The 17,118-nt window shown below is 37.0% G+C and overlaps 1 protein-coding gene across 2 annotated transcripts in view; it reads right to left on the reverse strand.

Annotated features, from left to right (window-relative positions):
• DACH1 (dachshund family transcription factor 1) overlaps nt 1-17,118 on the reverse strand; it is a 480,275-nt gene that overhangs the window by 213,777 nt on the left and 249,380 nt on the right. For both annotated transcript variants that reach the window (XM_070380571.1, XM_070380572.1), the window contains exon 3: nt 5,246-5,407. In XM_070380571.1, the coding sequence (XP_070236672.1) occupies nt 5,246-5,407 (162 nt within the window). The remainder of the gene's footprint in view (nt 1-5,245; nt 5,408-17,118) is intronic.

The raw sequence follows: 17,118 nt of genomic DNA on the forward strand, positions 1-17,118 counted from the left end.
TTCATTAACATTGCCAAAGCAGAGAATCCAATGCGCAACTTCAGAGCTCTGCTTGGTGGCCGGTGTTCTCAGTTTCCTTTTATTTGCTTTCTCAAGGTCTCCAAGACTTTTTCCTGAAATCACAATATTAATTTTGCCTTCCAAATAGACACGTGAGATAGAAGAAAGGAAATGACTACAATGTAAAATATTTTATTTCTTCAGGACTAGCAAAAAAAAGTTAAGGGGATGATCAGATGGGGAAGATAATTTTATTATTTATCTGCCCAGCTTTTTTTTTTTTTGGTCATTGTTTTGTTTGTCGGTTGGTGGACAGAAGTAAGAAGTAAGGAATGCCATTGAAGAACACACACAGCTGTTTAATCCCAAACTAAAATTCTTGTTTTTACTTGAAACTCCTATATCCTTTTAACTATTGCAAATTTGGAAAATGCAAACAAATCCTACATTTCAGGCATATGAAATATGTTCAATTTGTGGATCACTGCATTAGGGTATTCTTGTCTACTTTCCATGGTGTTCAGAGGAGAAACTCTGAAGTCTTAAGATTACTTCACTTCCTCAAAGAAATAACAGCAGTTTGGGGTTATGACTATAGTTTAAACAATAAGATTTTCTTGGGACATCTGTTTTGAGATCACATTTTGAATAGATATGAACTCATTTCCTACGAAGCAAGCAATCTACTATTGTTGATAGCTGTTTACCAGTTCTATGAGTCAGATATTAGCTGGTGGCAAAGGTCCCTCTTAAATCCTCCTGTATTCTTTAAACTGTGTACATAGTGTTTTCCTTAAATAAAATGTTAAGAGAAGTAAAAATGCAGTCTTTTCCTGTCTCTTGGTAAATTATAGTCCACAAACGCTTGTACTTGGAAATAATATTTAATGTATTTATATTTAAAAGAGTCGTTTCCTTTGTTGTCATTAGTTAAGGGAGTAAGATATTAGGTTTAGCAAGTATGTAAATAACAGAGAAACTATTAAGAGATGCTTACTATGTCAATATTTATATAGCATTTAAAAACTAGAAGTTAAATTAAGTTTCCTTTATTTAGATTAAATCGATTGTGATTAATTTAGTATCCTCAAAAATGTGCATGATGCCAAAAAAAAAGATAAGTAGATAAAACACAGCTACAGAGACTATGAAATTGACCTTGGGTTCACCGGTTTTAAATTCTGCCTTTCCAATATCCCAGTCCCAATTTCCAAGCAGCATTTTTTAAGATGGTTATGTAGATCAGTCCTTAAAGCAAAAAAATAGCAATTTATCTGGTCTGTATGTTGTGGATAGTGTTGCCACTAAAAAGAATCCAGGACATTTTTCCTTCTTATCTGCAATGTAGCTTATATCAGCCAACCTGTCACAAGATAGCACTTGATATAAACAAGAGATTGCAAAGACATCTCAGTAATCAATATCAGGATGGCTACAGTATGGAAACCCCAACCAGTGCATATCATTTGTCTCAGCATCTATTTCTATGGCCAAATGAAGCATTAATTCAAATCATAAATCTATGGTGATTTAAATCTGGGAATGAGCACCTGCCTGCTTTAATGATTTATTTTGTACATTTCAGTAAGCAGGAGATTTGTCCATATGAACTGACAGGTCACCTTCAGATGCCAGGAGCAGGCTGTTTATCACCATGCAGACTAGCATCTCATCTCAGCAAGTAAATATTAAACTAAAAGAATCCAATTGATTGTGGATGAGGGAGAATGGCGACACGGCCGTATATTTTACTCAGCCTGCCGATGCCTTACTCGGGTCTATCCTAAAGTCCTCACTTCTTCCTAAAGTGATCATTCTGTTGGAAAGATGTGAGCTCAAGGTTACCAAGTAAAATTGGGATGTAAAATAATTATTTGTCAGTGTCACAGGTTTCTTCAAACACCTTTTTTTTCTGGCTAATTGTTGCAATTCATATTAAGAACTAGAGACACTCATCTATAATAAAAACATCCCTCACCTCACCAAGCCAAATAAAATCAAACCAAGCAAAAGAAAAAAAATAATCTATTTTCTAGGGCAACAAGGATTTTATTTACGACCAAGAGGGGGCAAAATAGAGTGTTTCTACATACAGAGCTCTGAAACTAACAGAACTTGTGAGCCAGATGAGTACAAGGGAAAAAAAGAACTTGAACTGACTTCAGAAATGCCACTAGATTTGGGCAGGGCTGAGAGTACAATACATCATTTAAGTAGCACCTCTCTGAGGGGTTTTTCTACTTCAAAGGGCTGATAGATTCATGAGAGCAAGTACATTTGTATCCTGAAATATAAAGCTTCTGAGATTCTTGGGATTCCTCCTGGAATTCATAGGCTTCAATACCACTTCCTAAGCGCCTCCTGCTAACTGATGTTCCTGGGGATCCACCATATCCTGTTATGACTGTCTTCCTTAACCACGTCACCCATTAGACTGCGTGCCCTGTGACTGTTGAGACTATTAGGATTATTTTTGAGTTCCTAGAATAAGCTAAAATCAAACACACAACAAAATCCAAATGATGTCACAGATGCCCCCAAATTTCCTCACAGGCATGAAGCTTAACAAATGCCTAGTAGAGAGCATAGGAAGACAGGAGGAAAGAGTTGGTGCTGTAAAAAGAGGAAGAAGGTGGTTTTCAGGAGGGCAAGCTGGAAGAAATCGTAACAATAGCAAAAATAATACCCACACAACCAACCTTACACATGACCAAAAGTGTGATAAACAGACATTGTAATGAATAAAATGATAAACACTTGACAAATATGCTTTCCTTTAATTCTCATGATGTAGATACTATTTTTTATGCCATTTTTCAGATTTGGAATGTAAGGCTCAGAAAGTTTACATAATTTTCCAAAGTCACATAGCAGTTAAGAAGTGTTTAATAAGTAGTAGTTATTAGACACTTACCAAGAGGCAGGCACTGTCCTGAGAAGCAGAGAAAACTGCAGCCTGTTTTAAAGCAACTACTTTGATCTTTGCAAACTCAACTCCCCCTCACCATTGCCCTGTACCTTCTCCCGCTCTACCCACTCCCTGCTCCAAACTCTGTTTCCCTGATCTCCAAGTAAAGAAGAAAGGAGCAAGGGGTATGCTCCAGAAGAATAATAAATCAAAAATTCTTAGAGGATAGTGGTATGTGAGAATAGAAGAAAAATGACAATGATAACATTTTGCCCCCAAACAGCTATAGATATATATAACACACATGATCTATATGCCTTAAGGACTAATGGTAGCATTAATGTTAACAAAGTCTCAAAATATTAAGGCCCTCTAGGAAAATTCAAATAAATACCCATTTCTGGCTCAAACTGGATGATGCGTGTCAAAACTAAAAAGCGATATAAACTAGCAAGCAAATACCTTAATGGAAGAAAAGTGATTGCTTCCAATAAAACACAAATTTAAACTGATTCTTGCTTAAGCCATTATGATAGTCTAGGTATTCAAATGATTATGGGAGGCACAAGGTGATCAGAAAACAAATGTTATTTCATAATATCAAATGTTAAGAGTATGTCAATGCCTAATTATGTTCTCTTTATCTTATGCCTATTGGTTTCTCCAAAGCCAGTTTCTGCTCTGCTGCTCAGGAAACTTGACAGAGGTATAAAGTTTCAATGTATTTTGTTCAAGTGTTATTACACTGCCTTATTCAAAGATCCCTCCTCACAACACCAACTACCAACAATAAACCGCACTGAAGTCTTAACTCTCCTAAAATTTTGAAAACAATCCAAATTATGTTTTGGAATTATAAGTATGATTTATAATGGCTAATTACTTGTTTTTAAAAGTGTCCAATTTTGCTCTATTTTATCAAAGTAAGACCATTATGTTACAACTGTGTGCAATCAATAGTTTTAAAAAGACAATTACAATTCTTTCATTTCACTTCAATAGTTTTTAACTTTTAGAAGTTTAAATTGAAGTGTGTAAACTATAACCTAAACAATCCACTGCCCTCTGTCTTCTTAATAGAAGCACCATAAATGTGAACGTTGATGTTTCCTTTAGTTCTTTTCAATTTTTGTGCCATTCTTTGGCTTTTTTACACATCTTTCCATCCTTCTAAGAATTGCTACCACCTTCTTTATCCTGCTCTCAAATCAAAGCCATTAACACTGCTCTTTCTCTTCCCTAGTTCTGATGAAAAAGTTATCTTTTTTCTCTTTTGTACACTCCACTTTGGCATCACTAAAGCCATGGTATTTGTGTATGTGTTTTAAAATTACTTCTTACTATGTTACTCATATCTAGCACATGATCTCATGAATTGTTGTGAAAATGATTATCACTGAAATCCACAGCATTCCTTCCTACACCTACACCTATATGTCAAGGAACTGAAAGCAAGCAGATACTGATTATTAAAGAGATAATCTGTTAAAACGCAGCATAGAAAAGAAAATCTAATTGAACTGCCAAACTTATTGCCTCCCTCATGAACATATATGCTGGATATAGTCTCTTGTATACATCTTGTAGCATCCAAATTTCTCCTGTTACATTAAATTTTGAGCATGATTTCTATATTTTAAAGAAAAATAATTTGGTGGGGATAAAATGTTGTATCTCAAAAACAGAGATACAAAAGATATCATCAATAAAAATGTGGCCCTCACTTGAAGTTGGCTGACAAAATGAATTACCCAAAAGAATTCTGCAAAGATAAAGTTGTTCCTTTTATTTTAAACAGTGACTATTAATCTTACTTTTCTCCACACCTCAAGAACAAAAAAGATCAAATTAAGAAATTGAAGTGACATAGTTTAAATATGAGAAATTGATAACGGTTGTATACAGAAAGAATGAATCATCAGCATAATTTTTACTCTTGGCAGCCAGCACATGAGAAGGTAAAGTTTACATTTTGCTGCTAAGGCACGTTCTTCTTCGGTAACCAACGAATTACAAGTTAGAAGTCTGTGGCTTTGTTTGTAAATGTTCTTCTGTCACCTCATGTATTATCAATTATTTCAAAATTCTAACTAATAAAGCTTATTTGTATTACGAAATGTGTTAACTAAAATCATATAGTAACATTTAAAAATAATGTTCTCAATTATTTATTTAGAATACATGTTGTTAGGCTAATTGGCTTCTTCAAAAGAAACACTATCTTCAAAGCTAAAAGGAACAACTTCTTGAATGGGTAGCCAATAGCTGGGTTCTGTAAAAGAAAGTCACTTAGTAACAAAATGATTACAGTTAGGTTTCACTGAACAGAAAACTTACCAACACTTGAATTCATGTCCCCATTTTCAGAATCTGCTCCATGTTGGTTATTACTGGCGTGATAGTTGCTCATAGCTTCTAATTTGATTTTTTTCACCTTCATTGCTTCGGCGATAGCTGCATTGGTAGCAGCGGCAGCTGCTGCAGCTGCTGCTGTCAAACCTTTAAAGAATAAATTAAAAATGAGGTAATGCACATTCTGATTTTTCACATAAGAGTTCATGTACTTTATACAACACATATACAAACATATTGGAGTATCTGATTCCTTTATGCAATACTCTCATATCGTATATTCATTCCCAATGAACCAATGAAAGAACATTGATAGAATGGACAGAATGCTCTCCAAACTCCCACATCAGTATTAGCAGAAGCATAATTCGTACGTAGAAGGATAATAGTAGAAATAAGGCCAGAATTCTCTCTCAAACAACTCCATCTGAATATGTCATTCCCCGCCTGCTTCCAATGCTGTCCAGCTGCCTAATGAGGGTAAAAATATAACCTGCTTAACAATTCACCAAGCTTTTCACTAGACCTGGAAAGCTAGCTAATCACCCTAAATCTCCCTGTCTCATGCCTCACTCCCCCTGTGTTGAACTTGGCCCCAAGGCCCACATGTGCTCTGTGTCTTCAAGCCTGCACTTTCCCACAGACCATCAAATGTCCCAGACGACTCTACTTCTCATTCTCCAGTATTCTAGTCCCAGAGTCCACCCTTCTAATCACTATGCCATGGTATTTATCCAAACAGTTTGTCTCTGTTCACTAAGAAAACGACAGGTAAGAGTGATCATGAGGGGATTTCCCTGGTGGTCCAGTGGTTAAGAATCTGCTTGCAATGCAGGGGACACTGGTTCAATCCCTAGTCAAGGAACTAAGATCCCACATACTATGGAGCAACTCAGCCCATGTGCCACAACTACTGAGCCTTCACGCTCTGGAGCCCACACTCGGAAGCTACTGTGCCTGTGCACCACAATGAAAGAGCCCACGTACCACAAGACCTGATGAAGCCAAATAAATAAATAAACTTTTTTTTTTAAAGGAGTGATCATGAAATTAGAAATAACAGTGAGACCAATATGGAAGAGCAGAAAGAGAAGTGTCAGCTTTAGGTACAGGCACCAGGTATCCAGCAGAGGTTTCAGAGCAGTGTGAACTTCTAAGTCAAATCACTTCATCCTGACATTCTTCACATTCCCCTGGTAGCTTAGATGGTAAAGAATCTGCCTGCAATGCAGGACACCCAGGTTCAATTCCAGGGTCAGGAAGATCCCTTGGAGGAGGGCATGGCAATCCACTCTGGTATTTTTGTCTGGAGAATCCCATGGACAGAGAAGCCTAGCAGGCTACAGTCCATGGGGTCACAAAGAGTTGGACATGTCTGAGCACTACATGAATGATTTCTCTTAACTTTAGAACTTTGACGTCTGTGAAAGGATATACCCTCCCACTGCCCTCATACTTTTTGCTATGGCTGCTTCAGAGCTGGCTTCAGTGCTTCAGCCTGCTCTGAATTTATCTGTATGATTTATTTCCACTCGCAGCTGGTGGATTAGAGACTGAACACCTCTCTCCTTCTTTTCCTCCCCACTAATCATCACTTCTACTTACTACAGCAAATAAGTTACTGCCTCAGGAATTAAAGAAAGTTTTGTTTTTGTTTTCCCCTAGAAACCTCTGCTTTATTTTAGAGGTTAGGGGAAGACCTCACCTTTCCCTCAGATCTGACCAAAAACACCCTGACAACTTTCACCCCAATGCAACAAAACTTTCAGACCGGATCTTTGCATGACAAACTGATAATCACCCCCTAAAAAGGCACTGGTCTGAACTAAAAGAATTCATCTGGGTCTGAACTGAACACTTATTGCCATTTAAGTCCCAACTTGAACTGATTCTCTCCTCTTCCTATGATTGAATTTACTCCCCAGTTACTCATTTCCTTCAAAGATGTTTCAGAACATTTTCTTTCCTGTTCTCTTAAAATTCTGTTTGTGTTTCCCAGAAAATCTCTCTTCCTCAATTCGCCTTGTCACCAGTGTGAACATCCCACTTGTCCTTTCCCTTTATTGCCTGGTGTTGTCCCATCTCCAATTTATGACACATCTTTATCTTTGATTTATGCAGCAGGTAAATCTTGTTCCATAGTATGCAAGTAAAAAAGAACACCTACAACTTGAGATGTGAGTCTTATTATTGGATAGTTCTGAATCAAGCTCAGTAGCATGAAACATAACTATGCATGATATGGCCTTACATAAGCTATAAAAATCTTCTTAAGTATGTTTTCTTCATCTGTGAAGTCATCCTATTCACAAAGGGATAATAGAAGGATTAAATAATATAAACTGTGTGAAGAATGCCACATTATGTTTAGTAAAAACTAGGCGGGCCTTGTGTGCTAGTTTTTACTTTAAGAAGTCAAGCCCAGTCTTAGCTATGAGTCCTGCAGGATATGATGAGCTGACCACATCCCCCTCAGCTAGAAGCCTAATTCTCCTTATCTGCCTGCATTAACCCTTGACTTTTAAAAATGCTTTCAATAATTTTAGTATGAAAAGAGTACTTATGATACACTTCTGTTTCTCCACTTGACATTTTTCTCCCCAGGTTTACATTTCTAATATAAATTCCAACAGATAGTTGTGTGTATGATACACATACATGCTATAACTTAACTATAATACTTTTAAAATATTCTATTTTCAGTATGGTTTCATGATGACAAGAAGAAAGCTATTACATTTACAACAGTTGCTGATTTTAGTTCTACTAACTCACCTTGATGTTTGATGGGTCCTCAAATTTAATTCTTTAATAACTTTCGAATTCAGCCAATTTTCTCCATCTCTATTGGCTCCCCCTAGTACAAACTGTCGCTTTTTCTTCCATGGAGTATTGTAATTATTTTTAACAGCTTTTACTTTCTCTACTTTCAGTCTCTTATGATTCATGCAGCAGTCAACAAAACCTTACGAAAATGAAAATCCAATCCTGACATTCAATGCCTGCTCTGAGGAGCAAGTTGGGTGCTTCATGTGTCTGTCAGGGCCCTGTGTGCTCAGTCCTCTGCTTCTCTGTGTGGCATTATCTTTCCACCAGGTTCCTTTTGCTTTCTGTCTTCAGAAACATAGACATCTTTCGCGTCTTCTAACAAACATTTCCTCTTTCAAATTAGACTCTGCACATGGTGTTCAAACTTTCTAGAAAAGCTGTCCAGTTCCATACCCCAGACCTGTCCCTGCAAGCCATGTGATGGCTTAAATATGATGCTCCACAGGGAGCAGGCTCAGGATCCTGACTCTTTAATCAGCTTCCTTAGTGGTTCAGACAGTAAGTATATGCCTACAATGTAGGAGACCTGAGTTCAATCCCCGAGTCATGAAGATCTCCTGGAGAAGGAAATGGCTAACCACACTAGTATTCTTGCCTGGAGAATCTCATATACAGAGGAGCCTGGCAGGCTACAGTCTACAGCCTTACAAAGAGTTGAACACGACTGAGTGACTAACATTTTCATTTCACTTTTCTTTTTTCAGTGGAAACAGGCTTAAGATTCTTACTCCTCAATCTACCTAGGAAAGAGCTCCAACACTTTAAGAATCAATCTAAGTCTTGCTTATTTTAAAGAGCTGACTTTCCCCACCCTACTCCACAAGAGTAGAGCTTGTGTTCTCAGCTCTGTTGAATGAGAATTTGTCTTCTCTGTGCATTAGAATCACTCACAGAGCTTTAAAACCATACAAAGAGCTGAGTTTTATCATCAGAGATTCTGGTTTTGAGTTGTATATTTGAGTTGAATTTACTGCTCCTTGGGTTATATTAATGTGAAATCTGAGAACACAAACTCACTCCCTTAAATTGTTTTTTTTTTTTGAGGGGGAAAGTGGGGAGAGGGATGTTGCTTGGGGGGTTAGTTAGGGCTGACTCCTCTAACTAGGTTATAACACCAAAAGGACAGAAAAACATTCTTAATATAATTATCTCAAACACTGAAGCCAAAGCCTGGCACAATTTGTATCTGAATGAAAAAAATGCTTCTGAAATTGGATTACCTGAAAAGCCACAAGAGAAATATGGGCATTATTTTGACAATATCGGGCTTCCCTGGTAGCTCAACTGGTAAAGAATCCACCTGCAATGCAGAAGACCCCGGCTTGATTCGTGATCAGGAGGATCTGCTGGAGAAGGGATAGGCTACCCACTTCAGTATTCTTGGAATTCCCTGGTCCCTCAGCTTGTAAATAATCCACCTGCAATGTGGGAGAACTGGGTTTGATTCCTGGGTTGGGAAAATCCCCTGGAGAAGGAAACAGTTACCCACTCCAGTATTCTGGCCTGGAGAATTCCATCGACAATACAGTCCATGGGGTCACAAACAGTCGGACACAACTAAGCGACTTTCACTTTGACAATATCAGTGTATGCCATTAAAAACACTTTATATATATTGCAGTCAATAAAAATATACTAACAGTAGCAAATCTCATTAACTTAATAATAAGCATTTACTCTCCATTGCTGGAGACAATTACAAAAGTCTCACCTTCACTTCTGCATTTATTGCACTTTCTGTTGGCCTTGTCATAGCCCTTTCAAATCATTAATGTAATTCTCAAATCCTCTCTGGCTTGCTGCCTCTAGTAAAATCTTACTTTAGAATATAGACACTCACTTTAGAAAGAGCCCCCATTGTATATTTTGTTCCCTATTGAAGCTGCCTTTGAAAGAACAGTTTAACAAATTTACAAAAATGCTCCAGTGTCTTGTCTATGTTTCATAGAGAACACAGTGTTAAAACTCTTCCAATGTAATCAAGAATGGTTTGCTGGTGCGACATGCATGGACCCAGAGATTATCACACGAAATGAAGTAAATCAGGCAGACAAATATCATATGATGTCACTTATATGTGGAAATAAAAAATGATACAAATGAACTTATTTACAAAACAGTTTCACAGACTTAGAACACAAACTATGGTGAACAAAGGAGAAACTTCGGGGGAAGGATAAACTAGGAGTTTGGAATTAATGGATACATAGTACTATATATAAAACAGAAAAACAACAAAGACTAGCATATAGCACAGAGAAGTATATTCAACATCTTGTAATACCTTATAATGGGAAGGAATATGGAAAAGCATAAATGTGCTTATATATGTATATAACTGAATCACTTTGCTGTATACCTGAAGCTAACAAAACATTGTAAATCATCTATGAAGTGAAGTGAAGTGAAGTGAAGTTGCTCAGTCGTGTCCGACTCTTTGCGACCCCATGGACTGTAGCCCACCAGGCTCCTCCATCCATGGGATTCTTCAGGCAAGAATACTGGAGTAGGTTGCCATTTCCTTCTCCAGGGGATCTTCCCAACCCAGGGATCCAACTCGGGTCTCCCGCATTGCAGGGAGATGCTTTAACCTCTGAGCCACCAGGGAAGCCCTCTATCCAATATGAAGTAATTTTAAAAAGAATGGTCTGCTTGTGTAAACACTGGTAATAAAACATCTACCACATACTTTTTCTCCCTGTGTAAGCTTTTCCTACTTAGAACTCTTTCCACTTGCCTCATATTCAGATTTCATGATATTCTCCTTCAATATCCCACCTTGAAACAGCGAATTTATGACTGCTTTTAACTTTTTCCAGACAAAACAAGTCATTTTTTCCCCTAAGAACTAGGTAATCCAGTTTCTCGACGTGATAATCTATATCAAATCCAGCTGCAGAGCATGGTAAAGTGGAAGATTATCATCGCTGGGGCCATATTCACAGAATCTATCTCTTAGATGGGCTTCCCTCATAGCTCAGTTGGTAAAGAATCTGCCTTCAATGCTGGAGACCCTGGTTCCATTCCTGGGTCAGGAAGATCCCATGGAGAAGGGAGAGGCTACCCACTCCAGTATACTTGGGCTTCCCTTGTGGCTCGGTTGGTAAAGAATCCACCTGCAATGGGAGACCTGGGTTTGATCCCTTGGTTGGGAGGATTGTATAGTCCATGGGGTTGCAAAGAGTCAGACATAACTGAGCGACTTTCACTTTTCATTTCTGAGAGATGGACTGAAAAATCTGTAATTTTATCTTTCAACAGGTTGATTCTCTGCCCTTAGATTATTTGATGACAATAGTATACCATATTAAAGTGTGGCTGCATTTTACAATAAAAGCTTATTAGCCTGGTAGTAGTTTTTGAAAGTGAGTACAGTTCAGAATCAACAAGGAAACTTGTTACAAAACAAAATTAGGATGACTCAATCCTCAGGATCTGAGACACACTGCTGTAGACTCAGACTCAGAACTGTAGGTTCAGACTTTGGAAAATTGAGTCTTCTATGCCTGTAGCTGAGCACAGCAGAAGCAAAGAGGCCAGCCAGGTAATGCTGCACTTCCGTGTGATATAAATACAGTAGTCGTGTGTGTGATTAAGTCAACCAACAACTTAAATTGACAAATCTATTTGGTATATACAGTAACTGTTAACCAAAGAGCTTGAGTAACTTCTTCTGATTCTTCAATTACGTAGATTTTTTATCAGATTTATTTCTCTCATTGGGGGAAAGTTATGTGTATATATAACACACACACAGTGTGCGTGTGTGTGTGTGTGTGTGCCCGCGAGTGCGCAGGTGCACAGTGAAGAAACAAATAAATGAATAAAGAATCTCTCCCACTAAGGAAAGATTAAATCATCTATTTTACTTCCTGAAATTTTCTTTTTTATATGCCCCAAGAACAATAATAGTATTTTACACATAAAGATCAAAACATGCACTAAACCATGTAGTCAAATATCAGTTCAGTCAGTTCAGTCGCTTAGTCGTGTCCGACTCTTTGTGACTCCATGAATCGCAGCATGCCAGGCCTCTCCGTCCATCAACATCTCCCAGAGTTCACTCAAACTCACATCCATCGAGTCAGTGATGCCATCCAGCCATCTCATCCTCTGTCGTCCCCTTTTCCCCCTGCCCGCAATGCCTCCCAGCATCAGAGTCTTCCAATGAGTAAACTCTTTGCATGAGGTGGCCAAAGTACTGGAGTTTCAGCCTTAGCCTAATTCCTTCCAAAGAAATCCCAGGGCTGATCTCCTTCAGAATGGACTGGTTGGATCTCCTTGCAGTCCAAGGGACTCTCAAGAGTCTTCCCCAACACCACAGTTCAAAAGCATCAATTCTTTCAGTGCTCAGCTTTCTTCACAGTCCAACTCTTACATCCATACATGACCACAGGAAAAACCATAGCCTTGACTAGATGGACCTTTGTTGGCAAAGTAATGTCTCTGCTTTTCAATATGCTATCTAGGTTGGTCATAACTTTTCTTCCAAGGAGTAAGCGTCTTTTAATTTCATGGCTGCAGTCACCATCTGCAGTGATTTTGGAGCCCCCAAAAATAAAACTTTGACACTGTTTCCACTGTTTCCCCATCTATTTCCCATGAAGTGATGGACCGGATGCCATGATCTTCGTTTTCTGAATGTTGAGCTTTAAGCCAACTTGCTCACTCTCCTCTTTCACTTTCATCAAGAGGCTTTTGAGTTCCTCTTCACTTTCTACCATAAGGGTGGTGTCATCTGCATTGAGGTTATTGATATTTCTCCAGGCAATCTTGATTCCAGCTTGTGCTTCTTCCAGTCCAGCGTTTCTCATGATGTACTCTGCATATAAGTTAAATAAGCAGGGTGACAATATACAGCCTTGACATACTCCTTTTCCTATTTGGAACCAGTCTGTTGTTCCATGTCCATCCGGTTCTAACTGTTGCTTCCTGACCTGCATATAGGTTTCTCAAGAGGCAGGTCAGGTGATCTGGTATTCCCATCTCTTTCAGAATTTTCCACAGTTTATTGTGATCCAAACAGTCAAAGGCTTTGGCATAGTCAAGAAAGCAGAAATAGATGTTTTTCTGGAACTCTCTTGCTTTTTCCATGATCCAGCGGATGTTGGCAATTTGATCTCTGGTTCCTCTGCCTTTTCTATAACCAGCTTGAACATCAGGAAGTTCACGGTTCACATATTGCTGAAGACTGGCTTGGAGAATTTTGAGCATTACTTTACTAGCATGTGAGATGAGTGCAATTGTGCGGTAGTTTGAGCATTCTTTGGCATTGCCTTTCTTTGGGATTGGAATGAAAACTGACCTTTTCCAGTCCTGTGGCCACTGCTGAGTTTTCCAAATTTGCTGGCATATTGAGTGCAGCACTTTCACAGCATCATCTTTCAGGATTTGAAAGAGCTCAACTGGAATTCCATCACCTTCACTAGCTTTGTTCATAGTGATGCTTTCTAAGGCCCACTTGACTTCACACACCAGGATTTCTAGGTGAGTGATCACACCATTGTGATTATCTTGGTCATGAAGATCTTTTTTGTACAGTTCTTCTGTATATTCTTGCCATCTCTTCTTAATATCTTCTGCTTCTGTTAGGTCCATACCATTTCTGTCCTTTATTGAGCCCATCTTTGCATGAAATGTTCCCTTGGTATCTCTAATTTTCTTGAAGAGATCTCTAGTCTTTCCCATTCTGTTGTTTTCCTCTATTTCTTTGCATTGGTCACTGAGGAAGACTTTCTTATCTCGTAGTCAAATATAGTATAGATTTATTTTATTTTAAAATACTTAAACCCTATTTTATCATCATCAATTGGGAGACTTTAATGTATGCCTAAAATTCTGTCACTAATAAAATAATGTATTGAAAGACAGTTTGTTTGTTTGTTTTTTTAAAGTCTTCCTTCAGAGAAAGGATAATAAGTCATGAATACATTGTGTAATTCCTAGACCTTATATTGGCCCTCAGAAAAGGGACTTTTAATCAAACTTCAGTTAAAATCCATAGGCCTTAGAGCATGAAGAGATATTCAGGTTTTTTTTTTTCTATCTGATCTTTATAAACTTTCACTTACAAAAGAATGAGCATATTTTTACACAGCATTTGGAAATACAGCTTGTCATATTAGCGTTTGAATTACACTACAAACTCATTACTGTGGGCTCCATTCTGTTTACTCCTTCAGAGCAAATTCTATATTATCTTTTAACTAGCTATGGTTAGATTTTTCTTTTTATCTTGGCTTATAGGTTTCTTTTCATAATACTTTTATTTTTTGATGCACCATTAAAATCTTTTAGAGTTCTTTTTGAAAAAGTGACTGACATGGGGATTACTATTTATCTACACTCACTATCATAGAAAGAATAAATATATGGTGGCTGAAAGAAACACTTTAAAGAGTCGTACAAACTTTGGACAACATTTTTATGAAATAATGCAGTAAGTTATATAATTCCTAAACCTTCAAAATTCCTATCTTTAAGAGATACCAGTTCCGATCAGTAGTGTTATGGGGAATAAAGGTAAAATAGTGCACACAACAGCTAAACCCTCTGCAAATGGTAGTAAATATTTTCAAGTAACCCATAAAATCCAGCACACCTTTATTTAGTTTTACATTTGTTCAATTATTCACAAAAATGCAAATATGACAAAAGCTATCCAAAGCTGTAGGGTTAGAATCTAGCCATTTGGCAAACGGACACCTGAAAATCATGCTTCTATCCAATCTTTTGACTTAGTAGTCTCTGTCGATCAAAGTTATCATAAAATCATTAACTTTCCACTCTGTGCTATATTGATACAAAGCCTTTGCTACTTCAAATTCAATATCCAAAATCCAATCCTTGGGTTTATCATTTGGAAGAGAAGTAGGCATTACTGTTGCTTAAGAGCCTTTTCCTTGCAAAGATAGCATTTTCGTTTTGCTCTCAACTTTTATCAAGAGCTTTCAAATACTTCAAATACTGTTATACAATCCTGACTGCTCTCTCTAAAAAGGGAAAAGTACCCCCATTCTATTTATTTCAAATAAGTTAATATCCTTAGTTATAAAGAGTAGATTACAACTATAGATTATAAATATCAATAAAAGAGACATATTGCTGTCAAATTCTTTCTCTGATCTGTTTGTTTGCTCATTAACTTGAAAGGTCTAATCTTTGATCTTTGGTTTCAAAGACAACAAGATGACTTCCAAATGTTTGATATGTTGTCTACTTTTACATCACATTCCATATAAAATGTATTTTCCAAGACTTAATGGCTAAATAAAATTAGTTATAAGCAAGAGATAGTAAGCATTCAAAGTTTCCATATGATAGACTTTTTATGAGTCTGTCACATTACCCAAACTTAGAAAAAAACACTTTAACATGCACTCATTTCTAGCCAATAGTAGTTATTATTAATATTCTGGAATTAATAAGTTATTTATGTCTGGCATTCTTCCTACTGATTATTCAGGGAGACAGGCGGCTTATAAATATCTCATCACTCCACTGTCACAGAAATTTCATCGACAGTGCTCATGCACAGCTATTAGCAATATGAATCTAACCATTACAAGAAGGAGGAAAATCGAACATGTGGCATTAATACGCAGTCCTGGTTCCTAACCATCTGATAGGCAGATGGTGTGAAGCGGATTCTCCAGCTGAAATGAAGGGGCACATCATTTAAAACCTTGTTTGCATTCTAACTGATATCAGTGCCATATTGATATACATGATACATCATGGCAGTATTTGAACAATCTAGTTTGTTTCCGTCATAAATGTTTACAACCTTGTTTTTTTTTTTAATCTTATAAGCATGTTCAGAAGAGTGTATTTTTAATTTATGAAACCTATTGTTTACTTCTGTTGAATTAGAAGATTAGAGAAAGCAAGAATATTAAATTACCTCAACCAGAGCAATATAACCAAGACAGATGAATAAAGTGGGTTTCTATTTTCAATAAGATGTTAGTAAAGGAATTTTAAAATTAGCCCAGGCATTTTGTGCATTAAATTCATTTATTCATTTAAGCCTTCTAGGTTTTTCTCCCCCAAGTGGCATACAGAGATACTTAATGCTTTACATAGTCATTCATTTAAAATTCTTGCTGTGTGCAATTAATCTTGTCCAACAATTTGATTCAGAAAGTAAAACATCAAAAAGCATAGCTCATTTTAACAGTCATTACTGTGAAGTAATCTTTCTGCTCCTGACAGGTCCTATAGACTTTTTGCAAAATTCTATTGAAGGTGCATTGTAAGCTCCGTATGAGTCTGAATTACAACTCAATTGAAATCACTCCAAGTCTTAGAAGAACTCTTGGCTCAATATAGCAACTTGAAAACACCAGTACCTTTTTTCCACTCTGTCTTCTTCCTATCCTTATTTAAATGCCAGCTGTCTAAAAAACTGAAACTAATTTTCACAGTTATTTTATTTCCCAATACTTTCTATTAAATGGAAATTATGATTGAAATATGTCTGTCCTCCCCATTAAATGATTAAATAACAGAAATGATAAGCAATTAGAATAAATAACTTTATTGTAAGGCAGGAGAGGCTGAAGATTTTGAATGTGAGTTTTTCTCCTAAGGTACATTAGAAAAGAAAAACTGATCTTTCAGACTATTAATGTAAACAGTCACTATACCAGTTTCCAGTTTTCAATTGGTTAAATTACATTTTTAAATGTTTGGATTAACAACAAAAAATCTACCAATTTGGAGAAATATACAGGAAGTGTATTATAATCTTGAGAATGACTAGTAAATCAAGTATACATCAAGTTTAGGCTTCTTTACTGATTAGCTTGAAATCTGCAGCCTCACAGAGTTTACCAAGTAACAGCAGTCGTGAAGTCAGAGGGAGTGAATCCCATGGGATGTCATTTGGCCACATGTAAAATCACTGAGAAATTTTCATGGAAGTTTTTGAAACACTCAACTTCTAAACACTAACCCATAGAATCAGGCTGAAACAGAATCGATTCAAATGTTTAAATTACTATGATTTAAAATAAGAAAATATGCAA

Source organism: Bos mutus, chromosome 12 (genome assembly GCF_027580195.1).
Source record: "Bos mutus isolate GX-2022 chromosome 12, NWIPB_WYAK_1.1, whole genome shotgun sequence".
Lineage (NCBI taxonomy): Eukaryota > Metazoa > Chordata > Mammalia > Artiodactyla > Bovidae > Bos > Bos mutus.